General features: G+C 45.5%; 1 protein-coding gene across 1 annotated transcript; it reads right to left on the reverse strand.

Annotated features, from left to right (window-relative positions):
- Window positions 1-4,800: 4,800 nt before the first annotated feature.
- Window positions 4,801-18,146, reverse strand: LOC143347365 (uncharacterized). The gene is made up of 3 exons (XM_076776439.1): window positions 17,205-18,146; window positions 7,002-7,649; window positions 4,801-6,157 (listed from the first exon to the last, which is right to left on the reverse strand). Exons 1-3 carry the CDS (start codon window positions 17,221-17,223, stop codon window positions 5,679-5,681), a joined length of 1,146 nt encoding a protein of 381 aa, XP_076632554.1. The 5' UTR covers window positions 17,224-18,146; the 3' UTR covers window positions 4,801-5,678.
- Between the last annotated feature and the right edge of the window lie 715 nt (window positions 18,147-18,861).

Raw genomic sequence — 18,861 nt, forward strand, 5'->3', positions numbered from 1 at the left:
ATAGACGCTCGGAATGATAAAATAGTAACCTTTTTACAGAATCTGTACCAAAATACAATTCACAATAATACACTATACCAGAGAACCGTAAGTAACACCAAATGTACTCGTAAACGATTCGTAACGGTTCGCAAGCTACGTATCGATACAAATAGGATGTTCCGCGAAAAGAACAAACACCTTAAATCTATGATTAAGAAAAATATTAATCTACTCTTAACGTTAAGTAGAATATATCGGCTTCTCGATTTTTTTGCGGGGTACAGCTTAGGAAACGTTGATCTGGAGTCACGTGATCTTCTCCATTCTGTTTTTTTTTGTCGCGGCCATTTTGTGAATAAAGATATCGAAATCGGTAATACAGTAGGTAACATTTCGACAATAGTAGCGTATTCGCAACCAAACCGGATAGCTATTTATTTGTAATATCCATTTGATCGCATAGTTACAGTTCTACTTGTTTATTGTGAAGTGAATAATTATAGTTTATATTTGAATTGTCATTGAACGAGTAAAGGACAAAAGGTTGTTTATGTCTGTCGACAGGTATGGAACTTAGCCACCATTTTGCCACACAACGAATAATTACCTAGAAAAAGCGGCTTAAGCGTTTGTCGGTATAAATATACGACATTTCCCACGTATCGCGCGGCGCCGGTCCGCCGAAACGAAAAAAGGAAGTAAATTGAAAGTAAAACCGACGACGCCCGGCATCGAGTAGCGCAGAAGCGTGAAGCGTGCGACGCGACGCTGCGCATCGCGGAGACATAAGAGAGGCCGACAGGGGCCGGGGGTCTCCGAGCTATTTGTACACCGAATGGAAAACGCGGCACGACTCGCCTTCAGACGAAAGGAACGGGACGTTTTCTTAATTACCACGTTTCACCCTTCTCCAAGCTTTTCTCTTTCCTATTCGGTATCGCAAAACAGAGGCTATTGTTCGAAACTTTTAAGCAGCAGATCGACGACTGTTGTTCCATATTTTCCAAAGCAAGCCCTATCACAGGTTAGAAGAGTCACGCTACTTGACCCAGGCCTTAAATTTACACTAAATAGATAATTGTAATATGCTTCTGCCTTTATAATCAATTTACAATTACTAATCCTGCCTTATGCGTGACGCTATTAATCATTCGAACTACCAGAGTAATTGGAAACTGTTCAAACGATTAATAGCGTCGCGTCTAGAGCAGGATTTACTAGCCTTATTAATGTTCATCCATCAGATCTAGGATTGTTCGTGAAAAGGTTAAAGTACCAACTTTTATTTAGCAGATACGTTGAATAAAACAGTGCCTGAAGTCATGATCTCGTAAGTGGTTTTTAAGCGTGTTGCGTTTGTTGGAGTATAACAGAAGTTCGTCTCCTCGTTCTTAGGAAATTGAGCATTCTCTTAGAGAATTTCTCTGCCCGACGTTGACGCCGAGAACCTTCCAGCCGTAGGAAATCTCGAGCCATTAAATCGCGCGTGCACTTCTAATACATTCTATTCTATTCTAAGCAAGCCAGATACGCGCCGAACGACCCTTCTCACCAAGGGTTTATTTACCCGTTAATTTATTAGCATGTGTTGGTCGCGGCGCAGCTTGTAATCGAGCGCGACGGAGTTCGCGAGCACTGCGTGCCGTAACACCGAACACTACCCACTAGAAGTCACCGTATTTTAAGGGGGTTGCCGCAGGCATCAGACCGCGGACACCTTTATCTCACGCTTGAATCTACTTCCAGCGAAAAAAGACTTGACGTATATTTGCCGTGGAAATTTATACGCCTATTCACGGCCAATGTCCGTCGACTCCTCTGATATTAGACAGAGAGATCACCCGGTGAACGTGCAACAGAGTCGTCCGAGTTGCATTCCGTAACTCGAGTCATTCTTGCTACAGAGACCATCTGTAAACAATAAAACTGACGCAAAATTTTTAGTCTTGAATCTTTGCGGTTCATCTACCTCTAATGAAACGTATTTTAGTCTACAGAAGGACTCAAGTATACTTCTTCTATTATGACGCCGTCTAAATACGTTTACGATTTAATCGTAAGACTATTTTTGTATTGCTTCTTCCGAAGATTATTACAGGTCGTTCCATAAGTTCGTCTTTATTAGATTTTGTGTTAAATCATACCTTGCTTTAATCGTCAATCTCTCAATTGTTTTAGATCGTGGCAATTCAACCGTGCAGATTTTAGCGAAACTCAACCGTGCTCCACTGCACGTCACATGGAAGCGACAGCGAGGTGATAAAACGATCTCAAAGAGCAACGTTCAGTAGGTGACGTTCACGAATAGCTTTCGCTTAAAACTTCTCTCGGTTGTCGATCCTCCTTTCGACATATAGGCGCGATCGTGTTTTTCTCTTGACGCTTTGGCCGCGCATAACATAATGAGGACCGTCGCGGCGTGACGGGCCGTCCCTTTGAAATACGAATACCCCCTATCTACTCTGCGGTGAGATACCCCGCCCCGATACTCTGTTACTCTGTTCAAAGGAGCGACAGAACCTGCCCACGGGAGCTACTTCTTTGGAAGTCCTTCAGTGTCGGCTTTCTCCAATCTCATTAAGGGCGCACCGCTTTTATTAAGCGCGCGAAGGATGGATAGAAACTAGGGGACCTTCCTGGTCCGAGTCGCGATTCCGTCTTCTTAGAGAGTCTCCGTGGAACGATCGCTTTTTAAGAGAAACAATGCGTAAATTGAATATTTAAAAAAAACTTCTTTGTCTTTCTTCAGTCAAAAGGTAGCTTTTCGTTAATTTTATAGAAGACCCGTGACAGAAGTGCTTCAATGGCTTTTTATATCATCTTCCATTGGAAAAACTATCATTGGTTATTTAGACCGAGGCCCGTGAAGCCGGGAACGCCGAGTGGGTGTCTAATTTCGTCGAAGAGGAGGGATTTCACGCTCGATCGACGCTGATTGGATAGCGCCGCGCCGTTTGCTTTTATAACTCGGTATGTGTGTAAATGCGCGTGTGTGTGCACGCGCGCGTATCCACACAAGGAACGGCTCGATGTGAGTTGCAGCTATTATCTGTTGTCTTATCGAGTTACAAACACTCGGAAGGCTCGGTATCGTTTGGCAATGTTTTAGTCGCGTGTGCCCATAACGATAATCAATTCGTAGCTCGTACGTTTAAGGCTGAGAAACTTAGAAAATGTAAAAGTTAAATTCGATTTACCCTTCATCGGGAAGGGAGGGTTGAAACGATTCCATGTTACACTCTTCATCGGAGTAAAGATAAAATCTATCGATTATGTAACCCATATTTAACTCGATCTAACAAAGATCTAATTGAATTAGCAACATTTCACCCCGCTAGTCGGGGGTAAATTGCGTCGTTCTTCGGAGAAAATCCGCTTCTGTGAAAAACAAGAGAAGAAACGATTGATTTAGTTGTAAGCTTTTATGCATTAAGAATGATATCGCAGCTCATTAAACATTGCGCGCACATTATCATCGGTTACAGAGAAATGGTTCCGATTATTCGGAATGGAAGCATCAATCACGCCAGTCCGCGCTATCGACTGTTACGCGTGTATGTTACAAGACGCACGACGTCCGCGAAAGACCTAAACGCTGTATTGCAAATATAATCGTACCAGTATACGCACTTTGCGACTGGTGTAATTGTTTTCGATTCCCACGCGCGGGACTTCGTTGTCGAAGAATACGCTCGATGCTCGGTAGAAGTTAACGAACGACGACTGAAAAATTGCTATGCAAGAGGTCCCGTGATTCGCGGTACAGATAAATATCTGATCGCGGCCCTCTAATTGTTTCTTATGCCCATTTGCGGGACTCTCGACTATTGCATTTACCGTTTTTCAAGCGCTGGCCAAAATGAATACGTACCTTGTGCTTCGATCGATTGGAAACTCGATTGCGCGAGCACGGACAACTAAATCCCGATGGTTTTTCTCCCGCTGTTTCTGAAACAAACTTTCCTCTCGAGCCACGGAAGTCGTGGCCATTAAACAGATCGCCGCGAAAGATTGCGTTCTGCTGGAATTGGTGCGAGCTATTGGGGTTCTTCGCAGCCCATAATCGTCTCTGTATGTAGAAATATTTATCTTTAACGCGACAAAATGAAATTTTTAATCCGAAACGAATTACCAAAAAATCGAGAACAAACGCGTCGCTATTCGTATACTTAAGGTGGTACCGACGCGACGTTCTGAATCTTAGTTTAATCTCGACTCCATCGAATCTCGTTTTCTGTTAATGGACCAAACAATGGCACTTTCGATCGTGGACCATTTGGACCATCCGCGCGAAAGAACCGTATCATTCAAAGGTCTGCGCGCGTCGTGCCAAGAAAGTCCGGAATCGCGGGGAATCTAAAGCGCCGTTGTATTCTCGAACTCTTCAGCGTGCCAACCGAGCCGTGAGCTAGGAAGTAGATTAATGTCAGCCGCAGAAAAATTTCGGTTAATTATAGTTATGGCGTGACGCAACGAGAAGGGAGCTCGTCCGAGATGCATCATTACCAACTAATTCTTTCGACGTCTAAGCGTAATCTGACACTTGTCTCTAACTAAATATTCGCGAATTACCGACAATACCTACTAAAGCAACTTACCTGTAGCTGTTTCAGGTCCTGGTGCGAAAATCTTTGTACAGATAAATGGTTAAACACGTCCTGGTACTTAAACGATAGCTTGAACTTTCATTTATATTAAACATTTTTACAGGATTGGAAGGATAACTTGAAGGGTGGAGCCTGTCGTTTAACTTCGAGGAAACTATATATTTCCCAATGAGAAAAGTTACATTCCATAAAAAAAAAACATGGCAGAAGACGTATGATTACGCAATAGTGAAACGATTGTACTCGTTTATCAGTTAAATAATAGCGATATAATCCTTTCGATTTGATGTTCGGTCTTTGATTCACTATGTATATCTTTCTCGAGAACAGACAACGCTTCCTCGACGATCGCGTCGTTAAATCTACGCAAGAATCGTGCAAACGTACGAAAACGGACAAAAGGGACGAAAAAATAGTAACAATCTCCCTGTTCCGTCGTTTTCTCATAGTTCGTCGCGTATACGGTAAATACATAGAATTAAGTTTCTTTATGGCACTCGAAAAAAGGCACTCTTGGCATTCAATCTATGGCACACGGCGATAAAAATATGTAATACTGGTGATATACCCCTCTCGTACTTTCTATTGTTCGGAACACTGGCATCGAAGATTTAACAATGTTCTTCGATCGCTCAAAATAGTAATCGTCGCGTTCTTTCGTTACAGAATGGCGCAACAGCGACTCCGACGATCAACTGTTTCTTTTGCACCACAGCGTCTCTGTTCTCACGAATCTTCACAAAAGGTACCTTTTACCGTGTCTCTCCACTACACTTTCCAAAACCTATTTCACTTCTACAAAGTCTTCTGTCGTTTATCGATTCTAGGGACAACGCTTCGACGATGAAACAACTTCGATCTCAGCTACCCGGAAGACTGCATTATGATTGCACGGTGAGGATAGGAGAAGCAAGCGGTCACCAGGGGCGTCGCGTTCACAAAAAGTAAGTACCTTTTACCGTGTCTCTTCACTACACTTTCCAGAACCTATTCCACTTGTATAATATATTTTGCTCTCGTCGTCTGCACTCCTTCTCTTGTTGCTTGACGTTAGGGACACGCTTTTCTTCCGATAAAACGAATCTAATCTCAGTTACATGGACTGGCCGGTTGACTGTTCGCCGCGGATGATTGCATCATGATCGATTGAACGGCGAGGACGGGAGACGCGGTCACCACGGGCGTCGCGTTGTCCGAGTGATGATGGTGATGATGATGGTAGAGGGCCGACGCGTAATACTGTTGATGGTGATGGTGATGGTGGTGCGGATGATGGTAACCGGTCGCACTGGATTCCTCGTTGTTGTTGTTGTTGTTGACAACGTTGTCGTTAGGCTGGTGATGATGATGGCCGTGATGATGGTGGTTATTGTTGACCGTCGCGCAGAGCGGCGAGGTCGGCGACGAGGACGATGGAGAATTGACTGTCAGATTGCAACCACTGGCGAGAATATCGTGGACCGTGTGAGGACTCGGCCACTGAAGGCTGCTGGCGGTGGTCGTCTGGTGACCGGCGTGGATCGCGGTCGGCGACGATGGCGACAGCTTGCTCGGCGTCGTCGGGCCAACTGGAAACGCACCGGTACCGAATTGGTAGGAACGGGTTGTTGCGAATTCGATAATCAGCGCTCGTATCAGGATGGAAGAAAGAGACGCGACTGTTGCCTGATATCCCGCGAGCTCGCTGCTAGAACTGAATAGAGCCTTCGATCTTGTACGTGTTTTTAAATACACGGATACACGTGGTGCGTGTACCCGTGAAAATGATCGCAATAGACACGAGTATACGGGTACCCAGATATATGTGAAAATGTGTAATACACGTATAGCGGTGTTAATGAATTAATTATTGATTAGTTTTGTGTGTGTTTCTTCTTCTTTTGACATGGAAGCAGTGTCGAGCAAAATGTAGTTGAATTGGAACTATCGCCAGTGATTCTTGTAATAGTAAGATGGTTAAGTTTACGTGTATTCGTGTGTCTGTAAATCCATGTACCCGTGTACACGTGTATAAACACGTGAGAAATAGCATCACGCGTTCCTCTACGCGTGACCTTAAATTCAGGTGTATCCGTGAAATAGGGGGCTCTAGAACCGAACGATTTCAAAAGGCTGAATACATTTCAGACCGCATCTGATTGTTCTTCCCCGCGTCACGCACAGAGCTGAGCGATATCGTGACGATTCGGGTCGGAACAAAATGGACTGTCCGCTCTAGATCACCAAGGGAATGAAAATTTTCGAGTCAGAGATTTAAACATCTATCTATATACTATAGTTGAGCCGTCTACCTAATAAAATTGTTGCTTCTATTTGTACAGAAAGAGAGAGAGAGAGAGAGAGAGAGAGAGAGAGAGAGAGAGAGAGAGAGAGAGAGAGAAAGAGAGAATGAGAAGATTGTCAGCTACGAACCTGGAATATGATGATGATGATGGTGATGCGTTACAGCGGGTGGTGGCGTTGCGTGATAAGGCGTCGGCGGATAAGGGACGGGACAGAGCGCAGCTCCTGCGGCGGCCGCGGCCGCGTACAGGTGATGATGATGGTGATGATGCGCTGGATGATGGGGATGATGATGCAATGCAGTGGCGGCGCCGACCTTGTTCCTCAGTATCCTGGAGATGCTGCTCACCGATGGAACGTTGTATTTGTCGCATACGCCGTCGGACAGCAGACGATCCCTGATCTCCCAGGCGAAGATCCCCGGATCCTTGAGCTTCAGCTGCTTGATGTACTGGACCACCTTCGGCGTGGTCACCCGGGGCTTGCTGCCGCCGATCGCGCCCGGCAGTATGCTGCCTGTCTCGTGGTACCGGGCCAAGATTTTGCTGACACAACCATGGCTGACCCGCAGCTGCCGCGAGATGTCGCACGGCCTGATGCCCAGCTGTGCAAGCTCTACTATTCGCAGCCTAACCGCGTTTGGCAGGGGTCGCCCATTCACGAACACGCCACCCAGTTGGTTCACCTCGCCATACTGCTGTTGCTGCTGCTGCTGTTGATGCTGTTGTTGCTGCTGCTGTTGTTGTTGGTCCCCACCCAACTCCGCCGCGTTGCTATCTGCTCCGGGAAAAGAGGGAAAGGAAGGATTACATCCGCGTATATGCTGCACCAGAGAACAGAAATATTGGTCTTGTCAAGGTCGATCGGATCTAGGTAGCAGATCATAGGTTTTACCATTTAAAGCTAGTAGGACGAAATCTGCTGAAAGTAAATGGTACTGGTAGCTGAACCTTAACCGTAAAGTATTCCTTGTATGTCTAATAGCGTTGAATATGGTACTTGCCTATAAATATGGCAAGTACCATCAGTACACCAAGATGTCAGTACGATTCGATAACGTGAGAAATTCGAACACATAATATATTCACAGTTCGAGGTTCGTCGAAGGGCCAGCGAGTCGAACAAGAAAAATGAGTGGCGCTGCTCGATTAGACAGACCTTTTGGGTCAGGGTTTTTATAGTCGACGTGTCGTAGTCGATTACGGAGAGGGCTTTCGGGCCCATTAAACTCTCAGTAAATCCCGATTTTATTTTCTCTCGCTGTTTGGGTTACGCGACACCCCCAATTTCCGAGACTCGCGGTCGTTTCAGCGGTGGAAAAGCAATACGATTTTGATTAACAGAATCGTGGTAGTCGACAGTCGAGGTTTATAACGCGCGGTCGGAATGCAAAGGAACCGCGCGATCTAACATCGATTCGCTGGGACGCCGAAATAACGCGGCGATAATATACACCGCATCGAGACTTACACCTGGCGTTGGGGAGTTCGTTTTAATGAGATGCAGATGTACTCGGTCTCCATATCATCACGTCGGTTGCTCCTGTTAATCCAATCTGCCTTGTGTAACAGCCCTTAATTAGCGAAGCGATGCCTTACCAATTACCTTTAACTGCATTCCAAAAACCCACCTAAATTCCACCGGCCGGTAACCAAAGACAAACAACCCGTTACGAGCATAATAAGAAGAGCTATCTTTAACCCGGGGCACAGCTACATTCTGACTTTCCCTGAAACACGAGAACAGAGGAAACTTCTTGTACGTTTCTCCAATATCCGCAATAGAAATTGTGTGGACTGTTTAGTGCCGAGTTTCTTTGTCTTTAAGCAATTTTGTATATTTTATAAATTTTTAGCGTAGAACGAAGTAGGGGTAACCTTTCCAAAAATTCCGAGACCATCGATCCGCAAAGACAGTCGCAAACGACTTAGCGTCGTTCCGTCACGGAAACCGGGCATTTAGCGAATCTATGTTTACATACACTCTGTTATTTTCAGTGTCCCTCGAAACAGAGAGATGGACGGACGGATCCTAGATGGAGAGGAAACGCGGAGCACGCTCTTTCCTGTTCACAGAAGAGACACCGACACCCGCCGGTGGGGAAATTTATGTGGCTCTTCTCTTTCTCCCTTCGTTTCTCTTCCCGTGCACCGAGCCGGAGGTACTATGGAGAAGAAGAGGAGCAAATAAGAAAACCGCGGGCGGAAAGGAAGGCCCTACGATGGCTCCCGTGATTCCTGGAAGTGGGAGCACCGTCGCCGACGCCGACGCCGTCGACCGTAGAGACGCGTTTTTGCACGCGCGCCCATCGGCCACCATTTTTTTTCTCCCCATCTTCCCCGGCATCCCCTCGATTCGGATCGTAATGGCGAATTTCGCGCGACCCTTTGCTCCACCGTCAACGAATGTTATTGATGCTTCTCAAAGGAAACGTCGCGTTACGTTCTTTGAAATAATCGAATGACTGCGCGAATGAGTTTATAGTACGCTACCTAATACGTCGTAAATTTCAACGTAGTGTAAAGGATGTTCGCTCGTAAGCCGAGACTCAGAGATCAGACACTTACCGAGTGTTATCGCTGTGCAACGATGGCCGCCCGTCCACTTTAAATCTCGACTTTTATTTATTCATTCAACAAACGGGTAAACTGACGTTGAAGAATAATAAAATTAATAACACCGAAACCGTTGAAAAGTAGAAACTGACCGAAGCGAACCGCTAAGATGAAAAATTCACGGAGAAACGGGGTGAGGGGTTTTCCGGGAATCACCCCGGTCAAAGGAACGGGTTTTTCAGCAGATCGCCGATTCGTGGAACGACCCCGACGTGGCCCGTTAAACTCCAACGATTTGGACTTAATGATCCGCGCTACGTTAAAAGCCCCGTCTTTTTGCTGGCGAACAGTCGATCGTGAAAGAGTAGTGCGGGCTCGTTAAACAGGAGACAGCCTCTGTGGTTTATGCGCTCCCCAGTCGGCTCGTTTATAGGTGAGTATTAATGAGCGGATAAACCGCCAGTTTGATAGATTTACAGTTACGATGAATTTCGTGACTTTTCAGGAGCCTACTGTTTCTGTCACCGCCTTCGCGAACCATGAAGCTACACTCTTTGCTGGAGAACGACTTTTAATTCTTTGCAATTCTCATTTTTCGGGGCAACCAGGAGCACGCGATACAAATCGGGTAAGAGTAATTAAAGTTGAAAAGGTGCAACAATAAGCCAGAGTGAAATAGAAGCAAATGGTACCACAAAAAAAATCATCGAAATCATGAAACGCTTTATCTTGTATTTTATAGGACCCTTTCTCGCCTACTCAAAGGAAAATGTTTTTCTTGTCCCCCAAAGCATTAATCTGCAGGTCTCCGAGGTCTCGAGTACTAGAAATTCTATACGGGTCGGTGATAAATTTCTAGTAATGTCCCCCAGTCTCTCCCGCGGGAGGGTAGAAAATATTACTGGTACAAGATAAACAATTGGATCGCATTTCTGATCCCAGTCAACTTTGATATACTGCTGACTTTTATGTATCATTTAATTATTTATTATTATGTTTATACTTCTATAGGACACCTACGCCTACAACGGTGTTAATTACTATAACGTCGAAGAACCCAACACACTCAGCCTCAGCGAAAGCGCAAGTTCCGATGTCCCGAACAGGGGATCATCCTCCTCGAGTGTCGCATGTGCGGAGAGACGCAAACCACGCACACGGTCGCACACGCGTGCACCGTTCGCTCTCTCCTCGCTCTGAATACGTGTATTACACGCGTGTAAAATTACTACACGCGTCGGGACCCTTTGATCCCAGCCATTCATCACTGCACGCTCGAGAAAAAGTCTAATAATATTGCGTGCACGACGACGTTCACGCGTGTGCGTGCGTGAAATGGCCGGATCGCCGGGGTTCCATACGACGATCCGCAGATGTATGCGACCACTCGATCTTCCTGCAACGATTATATTCCTCCTCGATCCGCGACGATCCGCCAGGAAATTCGAGCTAGCCCGAGAAGAGATAGCACAGAGATAGAGAGAGATAGGTTGGCGTTTCCTCCGCGGGTTAACTGTGGTCTTATTGTACACGGTACAGAAGCGAATCCGTCGCAACCGTGAGTTATGTAATTCGCAAAACGGTGGGAGTCATACTTACGATCGAGATTGATAGCATGACAATAATTACGGCGGTAATTGAGAACGTCTGGCCATAGCGTCTGTTAACTTTAATGTTTACTAGCTCTTGCAACGAGCTGACTGACTCTGTAGCTAATTGTGCTGTTTAGGAAGACAGATTCGATCGAGAATGGCATGTAAGGTAAACTGTTTTGATGGTATTACGTCATTAAAAAATACTATCGACACGAGTAAATAATTGAGGTAAAAGACTGATCTCTATGCAGTGGCTTAGAGAACGATAAAGTAATTCGAATAAACGATCTTCCAATTATTTCGAGCGATTTGTGTCTTCAATTCCAGCGGTCGCCCGTGCTCTCTGAGAAATGCAACGAAGCCTCAGGAAGAAGTATCGCGCTAATTTCGTAACTGGAAATTTGCGAAAACGATACCAGGGGCAAGAGGGGGTTGAAACAAATTGTCATGGACAAAAGGAAGAGTAAAAAAGACAGCCTGGTGTATAAGTAGAAAAGCGAACGCCGAGGCATGGTCCGAGATGTGGGCGTGCACGAAACGAGTGATGGATGTCAGTGTCACCCTCGAAAACATGTGTTTCACTTACGTAGATGCCCCCGAACGCGACCAGTGTTTGTCTACCATTCTCACTCGCTAATTATCGACCCCCGAGCCGCCGTCCCCTTTGTCGGCCTCTCTCGCTTTTATAGAAACGGATCTTTAATTTAATTTCCGCAGTGCCCGGGAGCACATGTCAGTGATTAGTTCGTCGCAGCGGCGCGTCAGAAATTAAATCTTCTTAATTCTCGAGCGTGAAGTTTAAACTGTCCGGGGAATCGTCCAACGCCCGAGATTAATGCAACGTCAACAGAAACGCTAGAAATCTACTGGTTTCGGTAAAAATTGATGGGGAGTGTTTGTGATTGAGAAATTTGGCAAGCTGGATTTCTGTGGAAGCGAAGGCGGTCTTCGAGGAAAGGTACGCTTTCCAAATTTTGCAATTGAAAATTTTACAGGGTGCCAGCACTCTACAATTTGAACACTTTTAGACACAGAACTTCTTTTTTTTTAGGAGTTCCTGGAGGAAAACCCTTGATCCCTTCAGAGAACCAAGATGGCGGTGAATCTACAACGAAGAATCTAAAATAGCTTTTGATAAAATCCTCAAGTTCAGATTGCACAGTTTATAAAAGTTTATAGCCATAGCTTTGAAGGGCCACGAATCTCGGTATCGAGTCAGAATGTTTGAAGACGAACGCTCCCAGATTTATACCACGTGTATCCGCGAGTGTTCGAAATAGGCCTGTCAGGCTTCATCATTATTTCCAGAAGTCACATAACCTGGGCACCGGCCAAACAGTGTTATCTCCCACCGGAAAAGGATTCTTGGCAAATCGAGGCGATTTTTGCATCGCTCTAAAATCGGTCACGCTCGAAGACTCTTCGATTTTGTTATCGCGCGTAATCCACATGGTCGTCCAACGCGCTACGACGCAATCGAACGGACGTTATCGTGCTTGCACGTAAATTTATGCGCGATATTTTTCCTAGCGACGAGGGAAATTCATTTAATTGGGTTATCGCCGAAAGAACGAATTCTGTATTTTTTCCTAGATTACCGAATTGTCTATTTATAACCGTGAAATTTATGTAACTTCACGCCAGAGGAAATTAATTATGCGCTAATCGCGGTGCATTTTTCACGATAACCGTTTGACCTCGTCGAACATAGTTTCATCATAGCTTCGTCAGTTTCTAGACGCGTCTGCTTGGAACTGAATTAACAACGATTCGCGTATTCATCGTTCGCCTCTATTTCTTCTTCTCTCCTGAAACATTTGGTACTTATTGCCAACGACCCACGTGGAAATACATAAATATATACAAATATCGTACAGGGAATTGTTGATAAATTATGCTTTTCTAGAATCATTAACAAAATACGCAAGATACGCATTTACTTATTCTCCAAGGAGAAACTCGTTCATCAGTTTCACGTCGCTGAAGAAGCACTCGCGTTTAATTCTCGATTTGTATTTTTCTCCTCGACCTTTCGCCAAGTTTTCCAATAATTCTTCCTTCATACCTTTCTTCGTGCACCTAAAATACATCCGTGCAAAATTTATCTCGCCACGTGCGTGTACGCGCGCGTGTTCCGCGCGAGAACCCGGTCTCGCATCTGGAATACGCGATGACAGTGGGACCGAAATATATCCGATCGACGAACAAAAAACGTGCACCGCCAAAAGTATATATCTCTTCTTTTTCTTCGTCGATCCCTCGAACGTGTCTCCGCTTTTGGCGAAGGGTTTCGCGGATCACTGTCGACCACAGTCTGCAGTAGTAGATATCCCAACAAAATGAAATTACGCAGACGGCGATTGAATTGACTATTATTATTTCAAGATACAAGAGGAACAGCTTCAACGATAATCAGGATTGACTCGATACGAAAAGTTGGATTTAAAAACGCTCGTGTCAAAACTAAAATTGCTGACCGACGCGAATGCTACACAGACGAGCGAAATTTTTGGGATAGGCTATTAGAAGATTCCCCCGATGGCGGATCGCCAAAATTTTGAATCACGGGACTGGTATGCACGTCCAAATCGTGCAAGTAACAACTTGTCAACGATACATCTCGGAATCGTTTTACCGTACGATCGTTGTCTGTAGGCGAAATAGTCCATACGATACGTTCCACCTTGTCACGTTTTCATAACCGATCCATGACGCGAGGAACGGCGAATAATTTAAATAAATATTAGAGACGCATCGTGGTAAACGTTCGGGACACTTTGCGATCGTTCGATCGTAGATTTCTGCCGTATCACGATGTGTTTTGAATGACACTTTCTGGTATTCTGTAATCGTGCGACGACAATAATAACGGCCTTATGTAATATTTAATTAAGCGATTCGGAAGATCTCAGTATCGATTCCACCAGCGTGTAATACGATGTTGTATAACATTCGAAACGAAGCGACGGAGACGCATAGTACGATAAAAAGAAAGACGATACCGTCTCTTACGTTTCTGCGCGATTTATGTTCGCCATCTAATCGTCTGGTGTCCTCTTCTATAATATACGAATTAGCGTCTGGAATCGGTCAAAGTTCAGATAAATACATGTTCTAATGTCCGTAAAAAATTTGCTCGGTCATCGATGCATGACGGTGTTCGAATAATAAACTTTTTATTAGAGAACATTCTACTGTCAAAGTGAAGAAGATAATGAAAATTAAGCAATGGTTTTCGTTATCGTTTCTCGACCATTCGCGTCTTCCAATTGACAAAGTCTTCTCGGTATCAGTGCCTTCTCAGAATTATTTTCTGTTTAGATCGGTTACTGTTTCAAAGCTACATCCAAAGTGTGATATGTTGTCATTCGTTCTTCAGACTATAAAATAAAAAAGCCTGCAAGCGTTTGAACAAAAGCGCGTATCCAGAAGGGAGCCAAAGTTAGAGTAAACACGAAATCTCAAAGGATTAACTTTAAAGGTACAACGAAATTAGTCGACAACGAATTGTCGCGAATGCTTTTCAAGCTAAGAAGGACGATTGCTCGGAAAACCGTGGTGAAGGACGCGAGAGGATCGACCGAAACGGTCCTTAGGTAGCTCGAGAGAACTCCAGAAGCTACTGCAAGTATTTGCGCAGAGTCCTTTGTCAACTGGACCCTTTAAAAGCTGGCTTCCTTGTTTAACTGGAACAAACGGTACTAATTGAACACTAATGAATCTATAACTGCACATTTTCCAACAGTGTCAATATTATCAAACGCATCTGGAGCCTTCGTCCGGGAACAATTTGATTTTCGATTCAAATTATGGTAACAAACAATGCTTTACTCCTATTTGCATTGACATTATAGATACTTCGACACAGTCGAGCAGCATAGTAAAATGTTTATTCTTATTTCAGGTACTGCCTGTGTAGAGTTTACATTCAGTAGCAATTGGTTCGTCCCGCAAAGACCGAGATCCAACGTTTTTCGCAGATTCCCGTGCGCGATCGCCTCGAGCGAATTTCGCTCGTGCAAAGTAACGGAAAAACAATGTGGTTAATCGGTTGGTCGCAAAGTGTCGTGACAAATTTTTATTGTCGAGCGTATCTCCCGGTCCACCCGCTTGAGAGAACCACGCTCGGACGACTTTATCTCGCGACATACGTTTCCAATGTATCGCGTTAACGTATCAAGGTCTTGAACCGTACGCGCTGGTTTATGGGTGTATTGGTGTCAATGACTTCGAGGGATTGTCAACGTCATCGCGGAGGGGAAGAAAAAAACGTGGAAGCCGATAACGCAGGCATTTTAAACCGCGGACATTATTTCCACACGCGTATTTGTTCCGCTCCGCGATCGGATTCCGTTTTTTAATCGCTTCTCCGTCCACTTCCGAACGTTTTGTGTTTTCGTTGATTGGCGTATATCGATAGATTCCCGTACAAAGTTCGATTTGCCGCGTAGTACTGAATTTTTTTGTAGAATTGTATCTTTCGTTGCAGGTTGAAGGTTCCTCGTAATTTCGTACGGCCCGCTTTCGGACGAGTCCGTTTCCGACGCGCGTCCATCGCGTGGAATACGGGTGTTGAAAAAAATCATCGGGATTTGCCGCGAAAGGGTAACGTTAGATCTGGGTCATCGGCAACGTTTCACGCGTCACAACAAACGTGGCACATCATAGTGATTTATGATCGCATTACCAAAATGTAGGTCATGATACCCGGATTCCTGTCAATATTTCTGATTCGACGCGTCGCTCTTCGACTAGAATTCCTTTTCGACCGAGTCTCAAGCTTTTCTGTTCGGCCAGAACTTTTGTTCTTGTGCACCACTTGTCCTAGCTGTGCAACGTGCGTCGCAAATAGACAAACAATAGAGGGAGGAAAGCATTGAAAATCTTTGATAACAACAAACAACATCGAGCGTTTAGGGGCCTCTGTGTGTCCAGACGTTTAGGAAGAGTATAAATCGCAGTTGGTTGGACCATTCACTGGTAACCAGTGACATAAATTATGCTAGCTAGTGTACTCATCGGCAACCAGCTATGAAGCAGTCTCGTTAGACCGGTCAGTTCCGATATTCGTGAAGTCGAGGATAGACCATTGGCATAATTACCAAACATCGCTTTGACGAGTCACGTATGGTGTATAGCTGTTTCGTCGAGAGTTTGAAAAAACGAAGAAAAGCAGGGCGATAAGGACCGAGAGAGGGCATCCGGGACCCAGCAAGGGCAAAGGTTGCTGGTGAAACGAGTACAGTAAACTTTCTATAAATAGACTAATTCGTATCCTTCTCTGTGCGGATTATTCGGTTGATTGCATATCATTTCATTCGTCACGTAAAAGCTGGGAGTTCTACAATTGTAGTTTCTTAAATAGAAGAAATAGTTCAACGTTATCTTAATAAGATACATGGTTTGACTTGAAGCGGTTTTAACGAATGCGAAGATCTCTGCCGCGCGTTTATCGCTCGTTCTTCAATAGAAAAAACGTAGGTGGTTTCTGTTAATTGTAAACAAGAGATTCTATTGAAACGAACGTCGCTCGCTGGCAGCTTAGGTACCGTTCAGTGTTGAGTCCGATAATTGCAACCTATTTTATTATCGTTGCAGCGAAATTAATAAGTGTGACCGGCCGACGGCGCCGCTGAGATACAACGAAGCGCCACGTCTCATTTAATTATAAATTCAATTAGGTCGAAGTTGATCGACACACGCGTCAATCGCCGCGCGGCAATTTCAATCTTTTATCATGGAAGACGCATGGAAAAAAAAAAAGGCAGAATGTTCGGCACGCACGCCCTTAGAAAACAGGAACAACTGCGACGGAATGGCTTCGAAACTCCATCCAGCGAAATCTTATAACCGTAGACCACCTACACGAATCGGATAACCGATGGAAACACTAAACATACACACAGGTTTGAAAAAAGCTGGGACCAAACAACATTGGTAACGTGGATCCATATTTATTAAGATATCCTTGCTCGTTTCTATACTCAACACCTGTATAAATTACAGCTACCATGCAAATTCTCGTTCCTGACATTTCGTTCGTTCTACGAGCATCTTTTCTTCTATTATCCAAAACGAAATTGGTCCCGACAACCCCTGTCAGTGGGTTCAGAGAGTACGTATTACACAGTTAACCGGAACAATATTTACGTCGCTTCTAAATTACAGGACCGATCGCTCACCTAGAACTATAGGATCCATTGGGAAGACCAGTCTCGCGGCCGTCGGCTACATGCAACGCGGTTCCTCTGTGACTCTGCAAACCTCGAGTACCTGCAGCAGCTTCTCTCCGATACTTGGGCGTTTCGAATTGGACTCTTGGTCCGAGAAGTTCTCTGTCTCGCGATCTAAGTGCCCTTTGAACTCTCAAAGCAAGGAATCCTCTAACTCGCAAATCCAGGGTCTCCGAAACACCTAGTCCTAGTTGAGTTATTTAACCCGCGAATTCTCTCAAGCGAGTCTTTATGTCCTCTGCACTGTTTGTACCAACATTCCTTCAATTTTACATTTTCCTCCAGTAAATATCGGCGCGCTTTCACTCGCGTCCAGCAGCGTAACCAGCTCACCGAACTACGCCACAACAATTCGGAAGAACAAGAACGAGGCACTTCACTGACGCAACGCGAGAGAAGTTAGTGCAACGGCCGCCGATTGATTCTTCATTCGCGTGGAACGACGTAAACCGGAGAACCACGGGGCACCGCGTCACCGGCCGATGAAAGAAGATGGTAACTGGCGAACCGCGTCGTTGATTCGCGCGGGCTGGGGAAAGACACTCGACGCGGGAAAAACGCGACAATGTAACTTGACGGTAAATAACACCGGTGCAAACAACGTGCAGTACCGTGTCCGTGTCCGTGTACACGCCGCTTTGCTCTACCATAGAAGAAAGAGCGAGAAAGGAAGAGACGATGTGCTGTTTGTGTGTGTGTGCGCGGGAGAAATAAAGGGCGAGAGGAACGGAGAACGCCGGGTCGCGACTAGAGGAGACGAAAAAAGAAGCACGGACACGGTCAATGGTGCGCGGCTCGCCCTTCGCTGCCTCACTGACTGGGGCGACAGATTTACCAGAGCAGAAATAAGAAATCTCCTCTCCGGCTACTAGCGTGGCCTTAGAACCGCGACCCCCGCCCGCTGCCTGTGGTAGTCGTCTCTTCTCTCATGTGTGAACGCGCGACCGCGTGCGCACCGAGAGCTATATCCTTGTGTTCGCCAGAATACGAGCGAAAGATTCATCCCACCTACATGCTTTGGTACGCGTGGTCGTGCACGTCCCGTGCAACGAGAGCGACCGAGAGACGTGAAAATCATTTAGGGAAAAACGAGACAGAGAGAAAGAGTAACTCCGACTAGAGGGAAAGAGGTCGAAGGAGGACGGACGACGAAACAGAGAGAAGAGATCCGTGACTGAACGCAAGTGGGAGAAGAATGGACTGCATTTGTTTCGAGAGGGCTGCAAGTGGTCGACGACCAATCGGTGGCCGCGCACATTGACGTGTCGCGTACACTTCTGCGCATTCGTAGTGATCAGTCCGTTGTGCTTCCGTAGTACAGATGCCGTGTGTGTGTGTGTGAGAGAGTGTACACTGGTGCGCACGCTCGACCAAGCGCAGCCGACAATCACGATGGATACTAGAGGGGAAAGCTGGCCACGCTTAAGAGGCGGAGCCACATTCGCACGGACCATTGGCGAGAGCACTGCACCGTGAGCAACCGTGGTTTACGCCTCTTCATTGTGCCCTCGTGACTTACGTTCATTGTCTTATTCTGCTTCTCCCGCTGTCTACATGAGCACTCTTTCCGGTCCCGATGGTGTTTCGGTAGAAGGTTCGTATGAAT

The sequence above is a fragment of the Colletes latitarsis genome, chromosome 2, assembly GCF_051014445.1.
Source record: "Colletes latitarsis isolate SP2378_abdomen chromosome 2, iyColLati1, whole genome shotgun sequence".
Classification (NCBI taxonomy): Eukaryota; Metazoa; Arthropoda; class Insecta; order Hymenoptera; family Colletidae; genus Colletes; species Colletes latitarsis.

Coding starts and splice junctions, on each gene's coding strand:
- LOC143347365 (XM_076776439.1), bottom strand. Junction 6,158..7,001: donor TCATCATCATCATATTCCAG/GTTCGTAGCTGA, acceptor GTGCGTTTCCAG/TTGGCCCGACGACGCCGAGC.